Raw genomic sequence first — 24025 nt, forward strand, 5'->3', positions numbered from 1 at the left:
ACAATGATGTCACGTTTTGGTAAGTAAGAAAAATGTCAAGAGCAGCCTAAGAAGGAGGGTGGGGGGGGGGGGGGGGTAGCAATAACTTGACTTTGCTTAAGAGCACTGAGCTTTATGTGCCTACTTGTCCTGGGTGGTTTCAGGTAATGAGATGTCATACATTCCAGCACATGTGAATAAAACCTGCGGCTGTGTGGAAGGGAGGCTTCATCATCTCAAATATAATTTATGCTGGTTTATATTGTGCTCATTTATTTCACATCAACTGATTCAAGGGAGTTTATCAGTGTTTATGGATGGCTTTTTTAACGGCAGCTTCCCATGTTTAGCTAATGTTACTTTGCAGAGTAACCCAAGATTTCATTCAGGCAAGAACTCACTTGCTCTCTGCCATGTTTTTACCATTAGGAAATCATGGTGATCTGCACCTGACTTACACCAAATGGTAGTGGTATAGTGGGGCCTGAAGAAGTGGGTATACTCTTAATTTTTTCCCCTGAATTATTTTGAGTGTCCCATCCAGCGGAGGATAAACGGCCTCTGTTACTAACAGTGACATGAGACTCCTTTTGCATATTTTGTAAGTGTGTGCTAGCCAATTAAAGGCCGAGTAGAGAGGGTCATCCCTTCAACATCATAGGAATTACAGCATCCTACTGAATATGGTCAATCAATTAATGGTGTGAACCAGTGGGGATTTAGAAGTGGGTATACCCTATGCACTACACCACTGCCTGATGGGGTTTGATACTGTGAACCAGTGATACTCAACCTGCAGCTATTGAGCCACATTTGGGACTATTTGTGGCTCTTTTGGGTCCTATTGGAAAAATCTTTGCAAGTCATGCCACTGTGTTTCCCACACAGATTTCAGGACAGAAAGAGGTTTTCTTTTTGATTATGGCTCTTGCAGAAATATTTTTTGGTCAATGTGGCTCTAAATTCTAGCAAGGCTGAGTGCCACTCCTGTAAACCACTGTGTCTTGCATTTTAGAACTTTGTTCAGACATTCTCTCTTCAGCACTGGGTGGCGCTGTGGCCGCCAAACAAACATCCACTCATGAGCGACGTCACCGAAGAAGAAGAAGAAGAAGAAGCAGAAGAGTAGGAGGAGGAGGAGGACGCAGGAAGCGAAGCTGCAGATCAGCTGTTCCTGTTGTTAGCCCGTCGATCTTCACAAATTCTACTCCCCTGTGCTCTGTTTTGTTTGTGCTTCTTTGGCATTTCAGATGATTACGTCAAGGTGTTGAATGTAACCGTGTTGTTTTTGTTGACGTTTTTGAAATCGGTTAGACTAGTATCCCTGTTGCGAGGTTAACGCTTTCAACGCAGCTCGTAAGTAACATCAGAACAGGCTGATTTTAAGCCGATTCTGATGATGAATTTAGTCAGAAACAAATCCCTGCACCCACACCTGCGCGACGATGAAGCGCACGTGGTGGAAAACGCCATCCGGCTGGCGATAGACTCGATAATGAACGTGATCTACGGTGTCAACAGTGCCACGACGCACGAACACAAGCGGATGGTGGCCGACAGGGACAAAGAGATCCAGCGGCTGGAGCGCAAGGTGAGGGAGGCGGAGCACGAGCTGAAGGTGCAGCGCCGCCAGGGATGCTCGTGCATGTTGTTCGAAAACGAGCACGGCCTCGCGAGGGGGGCACAGAGCTCCGGTGACCCGCGGGAGAGAGAGCAGAGCGGGTTTGAGCCCAGCTGCATGGACCCAGAGATGACAGCAGGGCAGCAGGAGTGTGCAATGAGTATCTCCTGTGAGTAAACACAGATGCGTTGTTTGTGTGAACGAGAAGGTTCAGGTTGGTAGATTGATCATCCATCATGACGCACAGGTTACAAAACAGACGTGACAAGGAACAACACATTAGAGAAAAGGAAAAACTACTTAAAAACCTACTTAAACATGACAAAAAAAAAATACAAAAGTTCTCAAGGTTCCACCAATCACAGCATTTAGGCGATAGAAGTCTCCACTGAGCATGTACTGATTGTATAAACTAAAATAAGTATGTATCCGCTTCCTGGTTAGAGATCTGCTGGTTTCCTGAACTTGAAGTGATCAAATACAGGCATATCTTTTTTTAATCATCCTGACACATTCATGTGGATCATATGGGTTAACTAATCTGTGTGGAGACATACGAGTGCATGTATGTTTTTATAAATAGTGATCTGAGTATCTGTGATCTTTAACCCCAACCCTGACAATGCCCTGTGTTCCTGTCCCTCTTCACAGTGGGCCTCTTTGCTCGCCCCGCCTCACACGTCTCCTCCCAAAGCCACGAGTCGGCTCTTCTGTCCTCCCCCAGCGGAACGGGTCCGGACCAGACCTGCACCTCCCACTCCTCGGAGTCCCCAGGGGTGTCGGATGCGGGCAGGAATCTGCCTACATCTCCCAGCAGCAGCGGCTTGGTCATCAAAGAGGAGCCGTGTGACATCGACACGGTCTTAATCAAGTGGGAAATGAACGAAGAGAGAATCATGGACGGGGGAGAAACCACGAGCAGTCTGTGTCAGGAAAAGGAAAGCCCCAGTGCAAAAAGTAATGTGCACTATCATGAAGTCTTATTACACATGAATATTCCAAATGTTAAATGATCTCTATTGAGAAGCTTTTTTTTCTGTGTTGCACAAACCTTATGTTTTGTAGTGCTATAGTTTCTATCCTGACATGACCATCAGGCTGTTTAAATAAAATGAAAATGTCCTTTCTGAACTCTTTTAGAACAACTGGAGAACAGAGGGCTGAGGGAGAAAGCTCACACAGACTCAGGAGGACACAGCCTCGCTGAGGGAGAACACCTCAGGTGGGTTCTTTCAGACGTTTGAAGCCTCTACATTTATCTACTGTCTGTATAAATGAGGAAATGTAAACATTGTTATGTTATCCTTAGAAAATGAATCAACAAGAAAAAGGTTTGATCACAGGAAACAACCATTGTCTGCTTAGACTCTAAATAATGAAGGGCTTATCTTGGACTTTTGCTTTGTTAGATACAGTAGGAAAGCGTTAGAGAGACAGGAAATGTTGGGAGCAGAGAGTCGGGGATGACATGCAGCAAAGGGCAGAGGTTCGGATTCGAACCCGCAGCCGCTGCAATAAGTACTATAGCCTCCGTACATTGGGTGCACGACATGACTGCTAGGCTATCCAGCGCCCCATTACTGTTATTCTTATCTATGATTGAAAGATCTGTTAAGCCTCACCACACTTTCACCGGCCTCCGTATGATTTAAATATTTTAGTTAACTTTTCATTTTTGTTGCATTTTCTTCCTTTATTAGATAAGACACGCAATGTTGCTTGTTTTGCCGGCCAACACCCAAACAGTTTCATTATATAGTATGTAGAAAAAAAAGAGAAGAAATCCCAAAGACAAGGTTCAAGGTTATCTTTATTATCCCCATGAGAGGGCAGCTGGTTTCGCAGTCAGCAATGAAACATCTGAACTAGGAAGTTAAACTCCAATGGACAATAAATACAATAGTTAAAAAATAGGTTCAAAAGAAACACAGTTTGTTGTTTAAAAAGGCAAAGCCATTAGTTTACATTCACCTTTGATTTAAAGCAGGGGTTCTCGACTGGTGGGCCGGGACCCAAAGTGGGTCGTAGAGATGTTTTCAGTGTGTGAAAAAGTCCATGAAGTGCTTTTTTAAACATGTTTGTTTTGTACCATCTGAGGTCCAAACTGCACTTTTAGTCATTGAATTAATCTGATTGGTTAAAATATATAAGAATTTTAGGATTTAAAGCATGATTTCCTTCTTGACATTCAACCAGCAAAGAGGCAGGTTTAAAAACTAGTCAGATAATCATAAACCCAGCTGAAGACTTGTGAACAAACTAATAGAAAATAAATGTGTATCTGTATTCTTCTTATCTGTGTGACACATACTGACAGCAGGGACACATTTTGTAGCCTTCCTGTCGTGCATGCTGGGAGGCTGAGTGTGCTGCTGGATGAAAGCAGCTTAAACTCTGAAAACAAAGGATGGCTGTGATCAGCCGGGACTCCTTTTAAAGTCCTAACCTTTTTACATGTGTGTGAGGTCACTGAGGGTCAAACCCGCACTACCTTTCAGTCTGTTACAATTCCTAATGCTGAGTGAGCAAGATTCCGACTGTATAAAACACGGATGTACGATTAGTGATCATTACATTTTTCATTTATATTATTTATCGTACAGACTGTGTGCAAAGACATTGATCATTTACACCAAGAAAAGATGGTTGCACCAGATTTAGCGAGTCGTTAATTCCCATCTGTAGTCACAGGGTTATCACCCATTGGTTGCTGAAGGGTTCGTTTGAAGCCCAGCGATGGTGGTCTCCGTATTGGAAATGAATACTAACTTTTGTTTCACCTTGTAACAGGCAAAGAGGTGGAGCTGAGGCTGGCCTTAAGTCTTCTCGCTAACAGCTACAACACTCCTATCTGTCAGAACAGCCATGCCCTTAAAAATGCATTCCATGTTTATTTCTGCTCTCAAAATGAGCATTTTCATATTGGTCAGTATGAAACTTCTGGGGAAGCAAGCCTCAAGTGGACACTGAAGGAACTGCAGTATTTTGCACTTTCACATTGGCTTATTTTGTCACCTCAGAAATGCTTAAATAACAAATGCCCAAACCAAAGACCATCACATTTTTCTGTTTATTGAGCGATCAGTCAGAAATCATACCATAATGAACTCTGCAAAAAAGTCAAATCTAAGTGCATTAAATTGTTATAATGATGATAAGAGATAGTTCAATGTGCATTTAATGTTTTACCTCCGGAGTAAAGCAGAGAGATGAACCTCTTTGTTATTAAACAAAATGGCTAATCTTTAAGTTTTATGGAAGATATTCCTTCAATGAAGCAGAATGCCCTGTGGTCCAAAGGCGTCCATTAGTTTACATTCACCTTTGATTTAAAGCAGGGGTTCTCGACTGGTGGGCCGGGACCCAAAGTGGGTCGTAGAGATGTTTTCAGTGTGTGAAAAAGTCTATGAAGTGCTTTTTTAAACATGTTTGTTTTGTACCGTCTGAGGTCCAAACTGCACTTTTAGTCATTGAATTAATCTGATTGGTTAAAATATATAAGAAATGTAGGCTTTAAAGCATGATTTCCTTCTTGACATTCAACCAGCAAAGAGGCAGGATAACGGGTTTAAAAACTAGTCAGATAATCATAAACCCAGCTGAAGACTTGTGAACAAACTAATAGAAAAGAAATGTGCATCTGTATTCTTCTTATCTGTGTGACACATACTGACCCGTCTCCGCCTCCTCAGGAACAAGAAGAAGAACGTGCCGATGTCGGAGCTGCCGGAGGAGGTTCAGAAAGTGAAGCGTGCAGCCTGGAGAGCAGCGTCCAGGAGGTACTACGCCCGAAAAGTGGCCCGCCAACAGGCGAACCCCTTACGCCCCGCCCCCCTCCGGCCCCCTCACATCATGGACTCCCATTACTCGCAGCCCATCTCGTTCGCGGGGAGGAGGAGGAAGGCGCTGATATCAGAGTCACCTGGCGACACTCAGACGCAGCAGAGGGAGGCGTGGCGAGCTGCATCCAGGAGGTACTACGCTCGAAAAATCACTCGCCACCAGACTGATCCCTCACAGTTTCGGCTGCAGAACATGGAGCCGACTGGAGAAACACTGGCGCCGAGCAGAGGAGAATCTCACACCAACACTGGAGGAATCATGTGCAGCAGAAGAGGTTTTACATTCCGCTGAACATTGGACTGTATAGATAGATAGATAGATAGATACTTTATTGATCCCGAGGGATGGATGTTTACTCTTTTTATATTTGTACTGGTGGTGGTGGGATCACTCTCCTGTTCCCTGATTTGATCTGAACAGTTTAAACTTTTTTGTTTAAACAGTCGCATAATGAACCAAACCTCCCAGAGAACTAAACTGCTTTAACCATAACAACTTATTTCTTAATGTTTCCTATTTCTTAATTTTAAGCGTATTTGATTTACTGATTTGCATGCCAGTACAAAATGCAAACTGCTAATAAAGATTAAATGAATGTATTCTTTGAGACAATATTATCATGTATAACTCATCAGCACCCCCTGGAGTCCAACATGTGCAACTACAATCTTTTCATCAGGGTCAAGTTAAGAGCTCAGCATCGTTGGGTTTGAGATAAATAAAGAAATACTCACTGTTTTTATACTGACTGGAATCAAAATGTATGAATGTGTCTTCCTTTGAACAACTAATAAATACAAGATGATTTAAATATAGTCATGTCTCCCTGCTGAATCAGACCTGTTTGTCTCAGTCAAACACATTTCTTAATTTACCTCTCTGGTCCAGCCAATCATTTGATTTCATGAATACTTGAGCAAAAATGCACTTCCTGACTTCTGACGTTCTAAAATGTCAATAAATAAATACAAGACGACACAAAAGATGATTACACGGAGTACAGGCCAAAAGAAAGAGCACATTCATGTTTTACATGTGACTCTATTTTATTGTGTGTTGTCTTTCAATAAAACCATTACAACAAAAAAAACATGCGCAATTAAAGAAAAACAAGATTTCCATTCTTCATGATTATTATTTTATTTAAAAGCTGCTCTCATCACATTGAATGAAATCTGACACATTTACAGGCTTGTTCTGTTGTCAAATAAGGCACGTGCTGGAGTGAGCGAATAATGCATCGTTTTATACTTGAAAATAAATGAGTAGACATAATACATTCAAATAAGAGGGAGTCTGGGATAAAGTCTATTCCTGTTAAGTTGTACCCACAGCCTTTTGTTCATACAGTATTCTGCTGCTCACTGCCTCCAGGCTCATTATTGGTGCTACACACCGACACAGCGCTCCTCGTGCCCCCCAGCAGCTGTCTGTCACCCTGGAGCCTCCACATTACGCCTGTTGGCCACAGACATCTGATGTCCCATATCATAGGACACTGAGCCTTCAGTCTGAAATATGATCTGTTTGACAGCTGCAGCGGTGTTTGCACAATGAGGACAGGCGTGCGTCCGGCTGCAGCTCCGGCTGTGCTCTGGTGCTGACAGGCTACACATGCGCATGTGAGGGGTCGTTTGTGAGCAGATAAACGAAGGCTTTGTCATTTCTAACGGACACTATTCGGTTTTTTTTAATCTTCTATTTTTGCTTTGAACCCCAGCACTGAGGACAAGGCTTCTCTTATGCTGCTGCTGCCTGAGGCTCGGTGTCTCAGAGAGGGGGTCCGAAACTCAGGTCTGGACACGTAAGGAGGCTACACCCATCCTATATGACTATGTGTTGTTGAGATACAGCTCGGACGTAAACATAGACATCAGCAGGCTCTGAAGGGAACAGGTTTATCCTTTAACGCTCTGCTGGCTGAGATGCTAACATGATTTGCATAGGGGGTTTATTTTGGGGAAAACAGTCTCAACCGCCGGCGTATTCATCCACCAACCAAATAATTAGTTGGATTCGCCTGCAGGGGATTTACATAAAGTATTTTGTTCTACGAGGATTCACTTATTCTTATTTTATCCTGAATAAAGGACCAGACAGGACTAGCAGAAAGACTGCTGTGGCGCAATGAGCAGGTGAGTTTACTGCTCAGGGTATTTGACTGTCTCATGTTACTTTTGGCTGGATATGCAGTCATAGTAATTCGTGAGCCATGTCAGAGTGTTGTCCGTTTTATAACATTCATTTTTAGTATGTTTTATATTAAAATAGTTGAATTATTAGCTTTGAATGCTGTAAAGCCACTTGCGCCATTTGGTACATTTTCCTCACTGCACTCTGCTTTAAAATGGACCACTAATTCGATATTCTTGCTTTTTAGCTGAAGTGCAATCTGTGAATTTGAACATAATTATTATTTTAAATACCTTTAATGCTGGATAAACCTCCTACTTTTCGTCCTTGGGCCTTTGGAGAGCTCCCTGTGCCTTTGGATACACCTGTGCACATTTGGAGATGTCCATTTGGATCCAAAGCGGTCTTTGAGCCTTGTTGGATTCTACGCGCTTGTAAATATTTGTCTTCTTATTTTTCTGGTCTAGTCCAAAAGAAAAGGGTCTCTTTGACTCAAAAATACCACCATGGAGTATCTGTAGTCTCTCAAAGATGCCCCAGGGCTTGGAAAACGCACCAAAAGCCACAGAAAGAGTCCCAGAGATCAGCTGCGCACTGACTGACAATTGCGCTTCTGTATCAACTGTATGCCTACTAGATGGACTGGAATAAGTTGAAAATATGGGGGTAGGACTTGTTGTATATGAGGAGTGGGCTTTGCTGTTTTTGGCCAATAAAAAATAATTTTAATATTTTATTTTAGAGGATATATATATTTGGGCCCAAATGTGCCATTTTTGGGTTCTATGGGCTCTTTGGGCCCTTAATAAATGGCAAAGTCCAATTTGGACACCCCTACACATTAGACATACATGGAAGTGTCCTTTTTGCAGGGATTGCTGGGAAGAAGAAGGAGGCTGTCGAGCTTGGGACTGTTGAAGAGGGAGGTATAGGCAGAGCCAGTGTGAAAAAGGTAAGAAATCCTCTCTCCTGCTGTGGCCAATGGTGCCCAATGTTGGCTGAAGGGCACATAGAGGCTGTATATTTGATATTTAGACGGATAAATTGAACTTTTAAGGTGTATTTTGGTGTATATTTGGTGTGATAGAGAAGGGAGGGTCAGGGCATTATGGTGTGCATTAACAAGGAAACATGGAGGCACGGCTAGGGGGAGCCATAGCTGGGCAGGAAGGCAGTTATCAGGCCCTGTGTTGTGGGAGAGGGGATGTTGTGCTTATGTTAGTACTCACAGACACAGAGAGAAGTCCGGAAGATTCTCCATTGTTGCATGTTTGTCTTCATTAATGTAGTTATTGTTTGAGCAACATTAGCTCCAAGGGTGTACACTTCCTGAGTGAAGTGCTCCCAAGTGCCACAGGCTGTCATCTGCACAGACACACAGAAAACATGGAGAAGTGGAAGACACGTGTTCAAATAAGTCTTTAAACTGTAAATAACATCATTAAAGTCGAGTTTAAAAAAGAATAAAGCGAGTATATTAGCATTAGCATCAGCATTAGCATTGCTGTAATCATAGAAAACATTCAAGATGGCCTCTCCACTGCAGGCTAACAGGTGAGAGTAACCTGACACTTCCTGATTAGACTTCAACAGCTGATTTGTTTACAACTAACATGTAGTTTAATGTTTGTTTTTTAAAATTGGGATTAATTAAGTCTTCTGACAGACTGTCTCTGTGTGAATGCACAGAAAGGCAGAAATAAAACCTTTTTATGTGGGAGTGTGGTTGTGTCATGTGTTGTCATTAAATGTTCCTGCAGCTGCTGGACACTGATTGGTTGATCCATGACATACATTTAATACTAAATAACCTGTCATAGATTTAATGTTAAGCACTTTACATTTTATTAAAATGTAAAAACCAATTAGATCATTCATTAATAACCAGTGGCCTTCAGATTGATTAAAAATGCCACACAGTAATCAAGCTCACTCATTAACGCTTTAATTGAAAGAATAAGGAGTCGATTTGGGGAGGGTTTTATCCGCACAAAGGGTTAATTTTCTGTTTCACATTAAAATGAAGCTGCAGGCAGCTGTCAGATTAATCAATACCACCATTTTTTTTGTTAAATATATCTCAAAATATGACTAGTATAAAATACTTATAAGGTTTTATTTACTCAGAGGTAATTTGTGTAAAAAAATAAATGTAATTAACCCTTTAATTACCTTCGTCTCTTGTTGGTTAGCCCTGTTGTGGAAGAACGTAGAGGGATATCTGTTGTAGAGCACCATCTGTGAAAACAAGGACGGAAAAATAGACAAGGCAAATGATTTACTGATGGTTTAATATCTTTCAAGTAACAAACTACGTAGTAATAACAGAGTTGACCGCCAGTCATGATGCAAATGAAGCAGAAAAATACAACATGTATGTCCAGAGAGTGTCTCAGAGAACAACTGCTGAGACTATGTGACGTTAAAAAGAAGTACACTCTGCAAAACTAACATGTACATTTGAACATGTGGAACATTTGATTGAGATTTCAGTTCATTTGACTAAATATTTGAAGTGGAAGTTTCTAAAGTACATAGAGAGGAACATGTTGTTTTCTTTGTTGTTGTTGAATTCATGCATTTGAACGCATCATTTAAAGTTAGACTGAAGATAAAGGGTTAAATCCTGTGTGTCTGCGAGTGTCACTGCTTTCAGTCCACACTGGTGGTGCTGAAACCAGATGGAGAATAACATGAGCGTCTTTGTCATTAAAGGTAAATTACTGGCCCCCTGTGGTGGACACAGGTATTTAAAATAGGAAGCAAAACAGAAAAATAAATTACAGCCTTTTCTTACATGAGGTGTGTGTGTGTGTGTGTGTGTGTGTGTGTGTTTTTCAGGGCCTGTTTGGACTTGCACTGCCTAAATGGTCATCAGCTGTTAGGGTCCCAAGTGTTGACACAACACCAGTGTTATCTTTGTGACTATGTTGTAGTAGTTTGTTAAGAGCACGCATGCTGAGCTCTTACTGACTTACTGAGGTGTAGTGTGAGATTTAACAGGAGTCCTTGAGCCAAATGTGGCTCTGTGGTTGATTTCCCTGACCTAGTTTGTGCTTGTGTTCGTGGAAAAACGTCCCAGTATGATCCTTCACACTACTAAGCTCTTAAAAATTGGACCGAAAACGTTAAAATCCAGCCTCTTAACTAGCTTAAAATATCTTCCTTTGTTGAACAGCAGCTCCTATTATGTAACAAACAAGTCGTACAGCTCAGTCAGGCGTGACATTATTTGGTTTTGCAGCTGAGCGTTTCTGTAGTTAACACCCTTTAGCTGTTGCCTGCTAGCGTCCGAACATGCCGTCTGCTGCTGAGGAGCTATCAGCTCGGCCCATAGACACACAGGCAGAGCGGCCTGGTGCTGAAAGAGGCTGCAGTGCTGCTGAGAGGAGCTGTGTCATACTGAAGCAGATGTTAACTCCTTCACTGCTGGAAAACAGCAACAAGCAGGGGACAAAACTCTGCTCACTTCCTTGTTAAGGGAGAAGGAATTAACCAAAATATGCACAATCCCAACTTGCAGGTTTGATGTGCTCAAGAAGTCGTTCTTGTGTCTGAATCTCTGTTTAACTTTTGTTTCAGGAATCCTCCTGATCAGGACCAGAGTCCCTTTCTCGCAGTGACAAACCAGGAAGCGGCTCCTGTGTCAGTTTGAAGAGAAGAAATCTGATGTAAGAAGCTGCAAAATATCCTTTCAACATCTCACAGTGTCCTGCATGTTTAGTTGTACAACCTCAATTAAATAAATTAATTAGTGACTTTATTTCAAAGTTACAGTGGTGAGAAAAAATCTCCACCTAAAGCCAAAGCTCTGAAGCCTCCCGGTGTGCAGAGGTAGAGTTTGTGAGGGCTTGAGATGGTATGAAAAATGAGTAATGGGACACACACTATAATGACATCACATCACAATCATCTGGGAAAAAGATAAGGCATTAAACAATAGAAATGCCAACCTCCAGTGTGTATTTATATTGATTTCATTTAAGTGTTTAACTAGATAGACGCGTAGATATGAACCACCTCAGAGCCCTCACACTCGCAGTGTCACAGTGGGACATCACTAAACACTCACACATTGACAAAGAACACACCTCAAAGTCTGAGTCTGTGAGTGTGGAGTTTGAGATTCAGCCTAAGATTCCTCTTTTTTTTTAACCCCACATCCTTGGATTTAGTAGTCCTTGAATTTGATAAATGTGGTCAGGGCTCCAGACTAACTTTTTGCATCGGTTGCACCTAACTTTTTTTTTTAGGTGCACCCAAATTTTTCATGGTGTCGCCTTTAACGCCATAAGGTCACCTTTTTATCGCTCTCAATAACTTTCATATAATGTGAATGATTTTTAAACAAGAATAAGGTGTAGAGCAGGGGTGTCAAAGTCCTGCAGAAAACTGCATGTTAACGCATAAAATGTAAAAGTACATTAGGAACGGGGTTAACTCTGTCATTGCAAACTGCATGTTGGCACATGGAAATATTTAAATGTACCACATTACAGAAGAAAATATCAATAATTATGTTTTGTTTGAGATTATTATATTATGTTTTAATATTGCTGTTCAAGGTTATAGAAACTTTGACACAGGTTATTCTACCTGCTCACATGAATAAGTTATCACAAACCGAAGTGATCTTCAGGTATTTTAGTATTAGGCATTATAAAATTATAACATGTTTCCAAACCAACAGACTTGAATTGATCCTTCAGTCTGATCAGCTCCGTGTGGAGTGCACGTTCTTCAACTAACTGCGCAATTCGAGGAAGCATTTTAGCGCTGCTCCGCGGTTAAACCAGCGGACCTCTGTATGATTGGACAGCCTGTGCGTGATATGGTTTTTGGATAAGAATGAAATGTTCAGTAATAGTTATATTTTTACGGTCTGATGAAAACTGGTCATAAAGGCGCAACAGCAGGCTACTGCATTATGATGTCGCGCTGAAACTTTTAGGTGATCAACACGTTCACCTCTGGGTGACCTAAAAATTAACCATCTGTTATTATTAATTTTAATTTAGGTAAAATAAGTCTATCATCAGGCTCAACGCCGGTGTCCGCAACCTACACTGAGTCTGGATGTGAGGACCGAGGGCTCCGTGTCTTGGCTGGATGGACTCTCGGTAGTGGGGATGGATGGAATGACAGTAGTAGGGCTGGTTGTAACAGTAGGCTTAGTTTTCTTAATGAAAAACCGTTCCATGTTTCTAACTCTCTTCATTTTCCCTCGTTTTGTCGCGTTTATTTTCTTTTTCCATTTCAGTTAGGCTACTCTGGCGCTCAGGTCGCTCGCAATTTTTAAACACACACAACTTAGAGCAGTGAACAGGACCACAGCCAATCAGAGGCAAAGACCCACCCGAGCTCTGTCTCTTACTGGTTTAGACCACGATATGATCCTACCATGAGTGTGAGTTCGGTCACAGGAGAACACAGAGAGATGATGTACTTGCAAAGAAATCTATGTTTTCACCGGGGCAGCGTCAGGTGCACCAGTGCGACCTAGAAATTAGTTTAGTCGCACTCTAGAGCCCTGGTGGTTCTTGCGTCCTAGACAACATCAGTTGTAGTAAACTGTGATGTTTCTCTCCTCCTCTCTCGGTCACAGACGTCCAAACGGTGACATCAACATCCGCTCAGCTGGACACCATGATGGACGAGGATATCGTCGAGGACCGGGCCAAGCTGAAGCAGGGCCTGTGCAAAGTGCTGCAGTGTGTAGCCACCATCTCCTCGGCAGCCGCTGTGGTTAACCCCATTTTTGGAGTGGCCGGCTCCCTGATCCGTGTGGTTCTGCACCACATCGACGACGAGGACATACGCACCCTGAAGCGCGAGTTTGGCTCGGTGAACAAGGGGCTAGACCAGCTGTCCCAGATGAACCGCAACACGCTGGTTCAGATCAAGAAGGAGACGCTGGACGGCCAGTACTGCCGCGTGGAGGAGAACCTGAAGAACCAGTTCAGGAAGTTCATGGAGATGGTGGAGGCACGGCCGGATCACCGCGAGCGCAAGAAGGACGACTTCGAGGAGAGCTACGCCAACGACTTGGGAGACCAGAACCTGCACACGCTGTACGACGGCGTGGTGGGCAAACCCAAGCTCTTCAGCCGGCCCATCCTGGAGGTCTACCTGAAGCACTCGCAGGGCGACCGCCAAACTATGGAGCGACTGTGCACGCGCCTCACCTACCTGTTCTGCATCGGCCTCATCGCCCTCATGGGCTACGCCGCCGTCATCGGAGACGACGAGGAGGGTCTGAGCGAGGAGTGGGCCGAGAAGATGGAGCACGTGCAGGAGAAGATGCAGGAGGCTCTACGTCGGTGCCATTAGATAGGAAGCATGAAGAAGAGCTTTTTTTTTTCCTGCAATGCTTTGTTTTCAGGACACGAATGTCCACATTCCCTCTGCAGCTCCTCCTTTGTTTCCTTTTTCTCTCCCTATAAGCACTTTGTAAACATTGACTCCGCTGCTTGGAAAATCCAGCGGTTTGGGCAACAATATGTCTCATTCTGTTCATAACGCTATTGTCCCAAACGTCCTACATATGCAAACAGTCTCTGAGCCACATGCACACATAATCCCCGCAGATTGAAAAAGAGAAGAAGAGATGATTGACTAGATATCACGATCAGCTCAACTTGACAAAAAACGCTTCACATTACGAGTTAAATGTGGATGGAGTGCAGTAGTTGAATTGAGACATAACACTGAATCGTTAATCTACTCTGAAATGAAAGTAAGGAAACTAAACACTTTACATTCTTGCTACATAACACTAAAGCCTTCTGAAGCAGTTTGGTCCGAACATCATGTGGAATCAGGCTCTGACCTAAACGCACCTTGGTCTCACTTTAAATGTTTGACACTGCAATGTTTCTCCAACCATTACGCACTTATTTAAACTTCTGAACGTACATTTATGACACTGAAGAAAAAGAATAAAACGGGCAAAAAGACCAGTCAAACACCTTGACACCTGAGACATGACTGCTTTCATTACCACAGGAACGAGAAGGAAGTTTTTAATGCTGTCATATTCATGTTAATCCACTAGGGGGAGCTATTACAAGCCATACCTTTGCATTGTAGAATTGTCATTCAGTAAAACACTATTAAGCCAATCCTAACACGTAGCAAACATCCCAAAGTGTTCATATCTATGAATGTAACTACAGAGATTTTATTATTGGCTCATGATCAAACCGCTGTCTGCTCATCGTTACACATGTGCAGCGAGCATGAAGAAGATCATGATGCACTATATACAGTCGTTTCTGCCAAATATCAAACCTCATCTAATTTAACACTAATTTCTGTTAGCTGTTGTCATGACGACTTAATTTATCTTCAGTAAACAACTGCAGTGACAGAATTAAAAACACTAAAAGAACATTTAAAATCGGAATATTTGTGACGCTACATCTGGTAAACCCTACATCTTCACCAAAGAACGATACACTAAATATAATTCTCTCTTTTTTTAATATTCTTCTTCCATGACTGTTTTGTGTTTGTTTTCTACACTTCTACGTTATGTTGTGTTTGCAGGATGTCAAAACGTCACTGTACGACTCCTTCAACTCTTCACTGTCTCTCCTTTTTCTCTTCCACATGTCCTGTGGCCTTAAGGAAATTCACGAGGCGCACCAAGTGTATTTGTAATATATGAGTAAAACTATTGGTGGGTTTCTTTGCTGTTTGGCCATTTAGAGCGTACAAAACCCTTTTTTTTTTGTCTCCTAAGTTTTGGCTCGTCTCGTACTCGTCCTCCTCTGACCAACAGTGCCTAAATGTGCCGCTCATTTTTGTATTATTATCTTTATTTTGAGGGTTTTTTGTCTTAATCATTCAAGTATATTTTTATGTTATATAAAATGTTCTTTTTGCTCCAGGTTAGATTTCATTTTATGGTTAAATAATATTTGTAAATGTTTTTTTATCTGTTATTTTAGTGAACAGGTGGTATCAGTAGAATCAGAGGGGGGGGGGGATCTCTGCACCAGGACAGATCAAAGAGTCAACAAGGTTATTTATGAGAGAAGAAGAGTGAACATGTGATCCCTAAACAACATCTGATTGTCATCAATGGTTTTCTATCCGTCAGCTCTTTTGATCCCACACAGGCCCCGCCTACTTTCCTCTCATCTTTTCAGTAACTGACTCCGCCCTGAACTCCTTTAAGGTTCTCTTCTCTAAATGCTGTCGATATGGAAGACTATTATATAAACCTCTTAAAGGCTTTGTATTGAAATGTTCAATGTGAATATGTTTGCCTTTCTTTGACGCCTGGTTGTACATGTACCACTACAAATAAACACGAGTGAGTAAAAGACTTTTGGAAGTTTTCTCTTTCTTTACTACGATAAAAAGCGATGTGGAGAAATACTGCAGCAGAAGTTTAAAGTTTTATACATAATTTTAAAATGCTGCGTGTCCCACCTTTGGCATGGACGGGACTGTGTGTCAGACCATCGTATACATTATAAGAGTAATTGTTGTCCATACACTTTATAAAAGCCATAGCCTATTATTTGACTGGCAAATTAAGCTATAAAAATGTGTAATTATTTATTATAGCAACAAAGAAAATGCAAAGTAGGGACAAAATATGGATTAAAAATAAACTTAATGTAGGCTAATTATGAATATAATCTGAATAAATGTTTGAAAAGCATTTATTTTACTGAATTTTAAGCTGCTTATGGTACATTCTTTCTCAACTAGAGCACACACACACAAAAAATAGTTTGATTAATTTGGATTCATCCTGTGCTTCCAACGCTTTTTTATTACACAGGGTAAAGTTCTGATGCAAAGGTTTTTTTCTCCTTACGTCAGTTTGATCACTCCATCATTTTAAGTCACTATTCTCAGGCTTTTATTTGTATCAAATGTCACATCTCGCGGGGTAAACGTCCTCTGATAGTGAAGCAATGAGGCTCTAAGAAGGAACTTAAAGATGCAGTTTGCTGATTTGTCCGCGAGAGGGCGTGAGTACGTCACTTTCCTAATCAGAACACCTGTTTTCACTGAACTCCCCAGGGGGGCCCGCAGGACTAATGCATCACATATGTTATATCTACGTCTCCACATCAACAAGCTTCAAATCCTGCCTCATTCTCCAAACAGTTCTGCTACATGACATGAGCGAAGGTGATCTAAAATGAATGCAAGGGTTCAAAAGAAGGGAAGAATGTACTTGAGGTGAAGTAAAATGGGCACGAGGTTAAGTACCTGTGGTATGGCCCTCATGCATCACTTTCCAGCTGAACAGGTTTGACTCTCAGCTCGGAGTTGGGAACCAAAACAGGAAAATGTGCATTGTAAGCTTCTGAAAAGCAGATTGCTGAGAGACAAAGATTTGAGGTTCTTACCTGCTCTGCAGAATAATGCACGATGAGTCTCTGTGAGACGCCGACGCAGCTCGTTTATCATGTGATGGAGCTCGTTTTCTCTGCATGACACGACTTCGTTTTTCAGAATCCATTTTCACCTGAAGAACACAGGAATTGTTTCAGAAAATAAGATCAAAGGCATTGGTGTAAATTAAATAGTGATGTGGATAAATGACGTTAAAACCTGCATTGTTCGGAGGATAAAATGATTTGCGTAAAGATTTCTGATTCCGCTGGGGGAGGCTCAGCCCGTGCGCTCACAGGGCGCGTCATGTGCGCGCGGATGAGATGTGAGGACTTGTTTGATCATTAAACGGTGATAAGAATGATAGAAAGACCTTTTCAATTTAAAATGTGTGTTTTAATCTGATATATTTATATTTGTCACGCAAGGCTGAGCAGCAGTCATAAATAAACACAGTGATAATAAATCCCTCCTTCACATCAACATCTCAATGGAAATAAAAGGTTCTGATTCTCACGTCCAAGCTTTACTTTATAATCACATCTGTGTTTGTGTGTACAGGATGTATAATGAGTCCACAAGTGTTTATGAAAATAGAAAATTTATGATCCAGCTATATTTGGACCCTTAAAAACACAAGGAGAATTTAACATTGTCTTACCTTAACCTGCATCATTTGGCATTCTCATCTGACATTTCAGAGCTGCTCAACAAGACATTTTCTCCAAATGTCTTAAAAAGAAAAAGCTGGCTGTAGATATTATTTTTGGGGAAAAACAAATAGGTAAAATGCGTAAAAACAGGTCCTTTTTTGTTGATAAGAGTCTGACACGTCCTTTCTTGTTGAAGACTGAGACCAAAATGGAGCCCCACACATATTTCAGCTCCCGCAGTTTGCGCTCTATCTGTCTGTCTCTCTCTCTCTCTCTCTCTCTATGTCTGTCTGTCTTTCTCTCTCTCCTCCTCCTCTCTTTCTCCTTTGCAGATACTGAATGCGCATCTTCTTCCTCTCTGGATCCTGTTTTGGACCCCTCCTCAGTTCCACAGTGGGAAAGAGAACCGTGGGAATTGTCTCAAACTTGAAGGAAAAAAAAAAACTTGTTTGCAGCTGTTGGGGCTCATCAGGCGTGAAGGAGCAGCAGAGTCATTTCACTGAGGTACAGATAAACGCAGTTATTGTATAAATGTGATGATGAATGTCTTTATTTTCCATCATATGGGCTGACTGTGCTGTAAGGTGTGTCAGCTGATCTCTCGGGATCTGTGCGCAAAAGAGGATGCCATTTCGCATTTTTCTTGGATGCGTATGACAGAGTTTAACATGATGCAGTTTGGACACATGAAATGTTCTTCTCCTATATTTACTTAACGGGTGTTGAAAGCTTTTTGTTTGATTAATTTCATGTCCAATTTTGCTTTTATTTGCTATACATATAGAAAATAGCAACTCAGATTCGGGATAAAAGATTAAAAGAAACAAAAGTACGTTGATATTAATTTGTGGATGCCTTTGGTGACGCAGCAGCTGGTCTCCATCCACTCCATCATGTGAACTCAGAGGTCTCGGTTATCTATGTGTGTGTCAGGTTGTGAGATGGGATGAAAGGAGATTTTAAACAAGGTTAGGTCTTGGTCTGCTCTGCCCTCACATGAGTCACGTGCAAACTCAAGGGCATCTGTGTCATTTTCTCCTCTAAGTATTTCAGGCTCCCATTTTGTTTGTATGACATCATTACCTGCATCCTTTTCGGGTGGGCAGCTTTTCTAAGACCTCTGTGTATCATCAATTCAGAGAAGACAGGTTCAAGGTAAAGATTTTAACTCTTATTTTAAGCCCAAGATTTGAACTTTCAACATATATCTTCACATTTAGATTTGGATGATTGGATTTAACACTGGTTTTATAAAAGAAAAAGTATTGAAAACCTGCATTAAGAGATTGAATATTATAAAACAATTCTGATCAAAATATCGTACCAATGGCAATTATAGACTCTTCACACGTAGTTTGTCTTTTTGATTTCATTTCCAAATAACCATTAAGTTTATGATGATTAGAAAACATGTCAAATCCCTGGAGGAAAGTCAAGAGTGAAAAACAACTTAAACCATTTTCTCGATTTTTCTCAGTTGTTATACATGCTGCTGTTTGTCTCTTGATTAATCCTCTTAATGTGTCAGCTCTGAGATACACAGAGTTATTCACCAATGTATTTAATGATCTTTAAGAAGAAAGCTTCTGCTTATGTTTTAATTACGATGTGCTTCGTGTAAAAACATGGTATGTGTCCCTTCACAAGGAAACATAGACCAAGACCGTAAGAAAAACATCTAGCTTCATTTCTTTTCAGTAAAACTAATTTGCTGAAAACATTTGGTGCCATGGACCTTTTTTGAAATATGGATATGATAATGTTCCAGATTAGTGGTCCACTCATCTGAGAACCCTTCAAATAGGTTGCCGTGTAGATTCTAGAGGTTTAGGTAAATACACAATACAAAGTTCTAACGGAAACATTTACAATTCTTCCCTCATCTTTCATCTAATCTTGTTTATTTTGTGAAACCATAACACGATGTACCCCTGACTCTCTGAAATCTGCAAATGAAACAATCTTGTAATTGATAAATCATGGGGCATCGGTGTAACGTCCTGAAACTTCTAGAGCCAAACAACCAGTGAATACCCTGTAAGTGTGAGAAGATCGTTAATGGTCAGTCCTTCCTAAACCAGGTGAAGCCCCTGGACCAAAACTCATTTTAAGAGTCTACTTTGCATAAATACCTTCAGAGTTTACACCATATAATCCCTTTCAAGTATTCATCTCCACATGTTTTCCTTCTCAGACCATGTCCAGTCCATTGGAGCGCGTCGTAGCCCAGAAGAAGGAGGCCATCGAGGCGGCGATGGACATGTTCGAGAGGGGGGCCGAGGTGTTGGCCAGCGCTGTGGGCGAGCTCTTCCCCCTCTGTGAGGCGGCCGCTCCGGTTCTCCGCCTCGCCTTGGACAACGTGCAGAGCAAAGAGGTCTTCTATGTCAAAGAGCAGTTCCTCATGGTGAGGAACAACCTGGACGTTCTCTCGGCACAGCTGGATGACATCGACTGCGAGATCAAGAAGGGGAGACTGGACTCGCAGTACTTCTCTGTGGAGGAGAACGTCAGGAACCAGTTCCGGAAATACATGGACATCTTGGAGGCCAAACAACAGTTCAGGGAGGTGAAGACCCGACTTTTTCTTGAGCATTTTTCCAAAACAGGAGGAGAGAAGAATCTGTTTGTGCTGTATGATGCTCTGATGGGGACAAACAGCTTCGGAGAGTCGGTCTTAGACGTGGTGGAAAGGTACGTTTTCAATGTTGTCTTTTCATACCAATGCTTTTTCCTTTTGATTCTTACTCAGATGCAGAGATGTAGTTTCTGCTGTCTACTTCTCTTAAAGGAGACTCGCGTCAAGCAGTCTGATCAGTTAGCTTAAAGCAACCATGATGAACTTTTGTTTTATGTTGATTTTGGCGACCCCTGTGGACAGAGCATGCATCTTATCTCTTTGCCAATCTTATCCTTTACGTGCTTGTTTAGTATTCTCCAAAGCAAATCTCAACCTGCGTCCTTAAAGGGATACTTCACCCATTTGCATTAAGCTTTGTATCAGGGGCCACCATATGGCCGCCGGGGCCGCAGCTGGCCGCCGGGGCCACCGCGACACAAGACCGGCCTGTCGGCAGCAACCGTCTCTCAGCTATGTTACTGTATTGCTGGCCCCTGCCGGCCGCTGCCAGCTCAGCAGCCGAGACATAAGGCCTGCCTGTCGGCCGCGGTGAGGGCGAGGAGCCCGGGCCGGCTCGAGCTGGGGCGGCCTGGTAGTGTCAGTGCTCTCACTGTTTGCCTATGGACACAGACATGGCCTGTTTTCTGCCAGGAATTTCCAAGATACCAATTCCTTCTGGAAGAAATCTCGTAATCAATTGAGGAAATGGCCGTATGTGTTGAAGTAAATATGTCTGTAAATGTTTTTATTACTATATTTCTACTGCTATATTGTATATTTTTGGTATTGTATCTGTATTGATCGAATTTTCCCTCTGGGATTAATAAAGTATTTCTGATTCTGATTCTGAAATAGAAGACCTTAGTGGGAGTGGCCTGCGGTGCTGTGCATTCTGGGATTTGGTGTCTTTCATGAGCCAAAAAGACACTTTCTGCCTGTTCTCAGCCAAGAAGTTTATTTCACATTTCTACTACATATATGACCCAATGTCAATACAGATTCATGTTTCAACGGGTGAAGTATCCCTTTAAATGTCAAAGGTAACACTTTCCGAGAAATGGAGAATGTTTGAACAGCATTACACTATAACAGGCATTAAGATACTAAATATAGATTATTAATCTTCTTCCTGACAAAAACATATTTGATGTCTTGGGAAAGAGACTGATCTGGTAATCCTTCAGCTGTTATGTGTTTGACTTCCTGATCATTTCATCTTTCTGTGGAAAGGAGCATCATATTGACTTCTTCAATGTACATGCAAGTGGTTTCTTTTTTTTTGCAGATATGTAGCGAGGAACCGTCGCCTCCTGGAAGATTTCTGTGTCCGGATGAAGGAGCTCTTCTGCCTGGGTCTGATCGCTCTGCTGGGAAACAGCGCCTTGACGCAGGGCCAAGAGGAAGAAGAGGAGAAAATCAGAGAGTGGAGTAGCAAGATTGAAGAAGTTGAGTCCAGGATGAAGACCACTATCGAGTCCTGCGTCGCTGGATTTGCGGAGCAAGCAAAGTTAGATTCCCAGCGCATCCTGCAGGAAAAGCAAGAGGAGAACCTGCAGGAGACGACTCAGCAGCTTCTGGAGTTCTTGGTGAAAAAGTACGATTGGGTCAACTGGTCAGTGCGGCTCATCAACCACTCGGGCAGCACGTATCGGAACTGGCGAGCAGGGGAGCATTTTCATCACGTGGCGGGACAGAACTGGTTCGAGGTTCTCCAGGTGAACAACATCAACCTGGTGGTGTCGTTCAGCTCCAAACCCCAACCGGTGCCACGAGACTTCATCCGGCAGGTGATGGAGGGCCCGGGGAAGAAGGGGAAGGCCCCGGAAGCGGTGGAGGTGCTGGAGAAGCAGCTGTGCGGGTTTGTGGTTCACGCCGTCAGCCGCCACAAGGAGTCTGCGGCTGCGTGGAGCTTTCCGGAAGACTGTCACTACTGGGAGAGACACAAGAATGTGGCGGTGTGTGTGCACTCAGAGTAAAGCTGTGAACGACTCGTCTAGTTTGTCCTCCTGAGAGTATGTTCTCAAAATTTCAGTTCATAGTTTTTCCTTAAGACTTAAATTAAGAATCTCAAAACAGGGGACTGCCCCAATCTGATACGATAAATGGAAGTCTGCTTCAATACAGATCCAAATAGGCAAATCAAATATTGCCAAGATTTGATCTCCTAGTCACAGTTTCATAAATTTCAATCATTCCAGTTGTATGCATTTCCTGACTGAATTACATGCAACATGACATCACTTGTTAACGATTATTTTAGCAATTGAGCAATTATTTTATCACTGTAGTCATGCTAACTGAATTCTTGCAGCAGGGGCCGTTATTGTTTACCTTCTTTTTAATGTGAATTATTGAATCCACAACAGTAAGTCGCAATCTGTACAATTTTTATTTATTTATTTGGGCTTTAGGATCGTGGATTAAGTAAGAAACCGGGTAGAGAGAGCGTGGGGAATGACATGCGGTAAAGGAGCCACATGTTGGATTCAACCTGCAGCATACATCGTAAGTTGACGAGGTAGCAACCAACACATTTATAAAACAGTATAAAATATGAAAATACCTTTAAAATAGTATCATACTTTCAATAACAGTGTGTGGTTGCACAAGATATCTTACTTTCGGTACAAACTAGAACGGCTCAGATGAGATTGATGCAGTGAGGTATAAATATTTTAAAAGGTAAAAGCTGAAATAGCAAGATCAGCGAATACTCTGAGTTCACATACTGATGTTAAAGAACGAGTCAGACTGGTGCATCTCCTGTGGAAGCTCTTCATTTTATACTGTTTTAATGCTGTTTTAATGAATTAAATGCCTGTGTCAGCTTTTTACCCAGCAGATAATTTACGAGAAGACATTTCATGTACGTTTATTTTATGTTTTACCCAAGAAGTTATTCACTGTTTGCATGTGGTTAACAGTGTTTCTGTGTACCATTCATGAGTCACTAACCAGTTTATTTGTAACTTTATGACGCAAAGTGTTTTTACCTCAGCCGTAACAATCCAGTCTCCTATATGAGAAGCAGCTCCTGCACCTAAAGATGTGTTTCTGCTGAGGCTGCATCCTGAGCTGTGCTCCCGTTTTGTCTCTGCTCAGCAGGCTGGCCTACATAACTCTGACAGGACGACCGAGGTTACTCTTTCAGGCATGAAGAACAAAAAGGCTCAGAGTTTTGGCAGCGGAGACGCGACAATGTGCCTTGTGTTTTAAACACATTCAAACCCCTCAGACCAAAACGAGAGGACCCCCTCTCTCTGCTAACCAGAGCTGTGCCTATGATTACATAACCATTGGTGTTGCTTCAGCCTGAATGAGAAGCGATGTGATCTGTATTTGTGCATTCTTTAATTTATGGTCAATGATAAATGCTGTGTTGTTTTTGCACATTATTTTTTTATTAATGTGTGATTGTCTCTCGCTGCAGGACACATTTTTCTTTGAGTTACATCTCTGCTTTTATTTCTAACAAACCACTGTGATATTAAGAATGAATTTTAAATATTTTCACTCTCTGGGCTTTGAGAGATTTTTAAAAAGAGGTGAAAACTGTCATAGCAAATGCTCCACTTTTATAAATGTTGTTACAGACATTGCTGACAAAGAAGGAAAGTTTGCATTCATGTATATCAAGATGATGATTATTTATAAGATCACAAGACCAGTCAGCTTTTATGTTCAAACTAAATGTTCACAATAAAATCAGTGCATGAACCATGTCCTGCATAATCTTTCTGACAGGGAGTGACAGAAAACAAATCTGTAATAGATGTGTAAACAACTCTAATCTAATATCTGCCTCTCATTTCTTGTACT

The 24025-nt window shown here is 41.9% G+C and overlaps 3 protein-coding genes and 1 long non-coding RNA gene across 4 annotated transcripts; 3 read left to right on the forward strand and 1 right to left on the reverse strand.

The window, feature by feature from the left end:
• Positions 1 to 1091: 1091 nt before the first annotated feature.
• LOC132983565 (uncharacterized) lies at positions 1092 to 6258 on the forward strand. Its single transcript, XM_061049922.1, has 4 exons — positions 1092 to 1769; positions 2252 to 2557; positions 2741 to 2822; positions 5293 to 6258. Exons 1-4 carry the CDS (start codon positions 1376 to 1378, stop codon positions 5732 to 5734), a joined length of 1224 nt encoding a protein of 407 aa, XP_060905905.1. The 5' UTR covers positions 1092 to 1375; the 3' UTR covers positions 5735 to 6258.
• A 306-nt stretch (positions 6259 to 6564) lies between these two features.
• On the reverse strand, positions 6565 to 17732 carry LOC132983568 (uncharacterized). The gene is made up of 4 exons (XR_009674850.1): positions 17598 to 17732; positions 16951 to 17069; positions 9749 to 9814; positions 6565 to 8941 (listed from the first exon to the last, which is right to left on the reverse strand). It is a non-coding gene; the product is annotated as an uncharacterized LOC132983568 (long non-coding RNA).
• On the forward strand, positions 8449 to 15908 carry LOC132983567 (protein rapunzel-like). The gene is made up of 3 exons (XM_061049924.1): positions 8449 to 8528; positions 11159 to 11247; positions 13182 to 15908. Exon 3 carries the CDS (start codon positions 13223 to 13225, stop codon positions 13904 to 13906), a length of 684 nt encoding a protein of 227 aa, XP_060905907.1. The 5' UTR covers positions 8449 to 8528; positions 11159 to 11247; positions 13182 to 13222; the 3' UTR covers positions 13907 to 15908.
• Positions 17733 to 17791: 59 nt separating the features above from the next.
• Positions 17792 to 23928, forward strand: LOC132983566 (uncharacterized). Its single transcript, XM_061049923.1, has 3 exons — positions 17792 to 18093; positions 19784 to 20280; positions 21492 to 23928. Exons 1-3 carry the CDS (start codon positions 17929 to 17931, stop codon positions 22180 to 22182), a joined length of 1353 nt encoding a protein of 450 aa, XP_060905906.1. The 5' UTR covers positions 17792 to 17928; the 3' UTR covers positions 22183 to 23928.
• Positions 23929 to 24025: the final 97 nt, after the last annotated feature.

Source organism: Labrus mixtus, chromosome 11 (genome assembly GCF_963584025.1).
Source record: "Labrus mixtus chromosome 11, fLabMix1.1, whole genome shotgun sequence".
Taxonomy (NCBI): domain Eukaryota; kingdom Metazoa; phylum Chordata; class Actinopteri; order Labriformes; family Labridae; genus Labrus; species Labrus mixtus.

What these genes read in the sequence shown, in the direction of transcription:
- LOC132983565 (XM_061049922.1), top strand. Translation starts at nt 1,376, where the DNA reads ATGATGAATTTAGTCAGAAACAAATCCCTGCACCCACACCTGCGCGAC. An exon ending in GTGTGCAATGAGTATCTCCT is followed by an intron (nt 1,770 to 2,251) that starts GTGAGTAAACAC and finishes CCCTCTTCACAG; the next exon opens with TGGGCCTCTTTGCTCGCCCC. An exon ending in GCTGAGGGAGAACACCTCAG is followed by an intron (nt 2,823 to 5,292) that starts GTGGGTTCTTTC and finishes CCGCCTCCTCAG; the next exon opens with GAACAAGAAGAAGAACGTGC.
- LOC132983566 (XM_061049923.1), top strand. Translation starts at nt 17,929, where the DNA reads ATGCGCATCTTCTTCCTCTCTGGATCCTGTTTTGGACCCCTCCTCAGT. An exon ending in AGCAGAGTCATTTCACTGAG is followed by an intron (nt 18,094 to 19,783) that starts GTACAGATAAAC and finishes TTTCCTTCTCAG; the next exon opens with ACCATGTCCAGTCCATTGGA. An exon ending in GTCTTAGACGTGGTGGAAAG is followed by an intron (nt 20,281 to 21,491) that starts GTACGTTTTCAA and finishes TTTTTTTTGCAG; the next exon opens with ATATGTAGCGAGGAACCGTC.
- LOC132983567 (XM_061049924.1), top strand. Translation starts at nt 13,223, where the DNA reads ATGATGGACGAGGATATCGTCGAGGACCGGGCCAAGCTGAAGCAGGGC.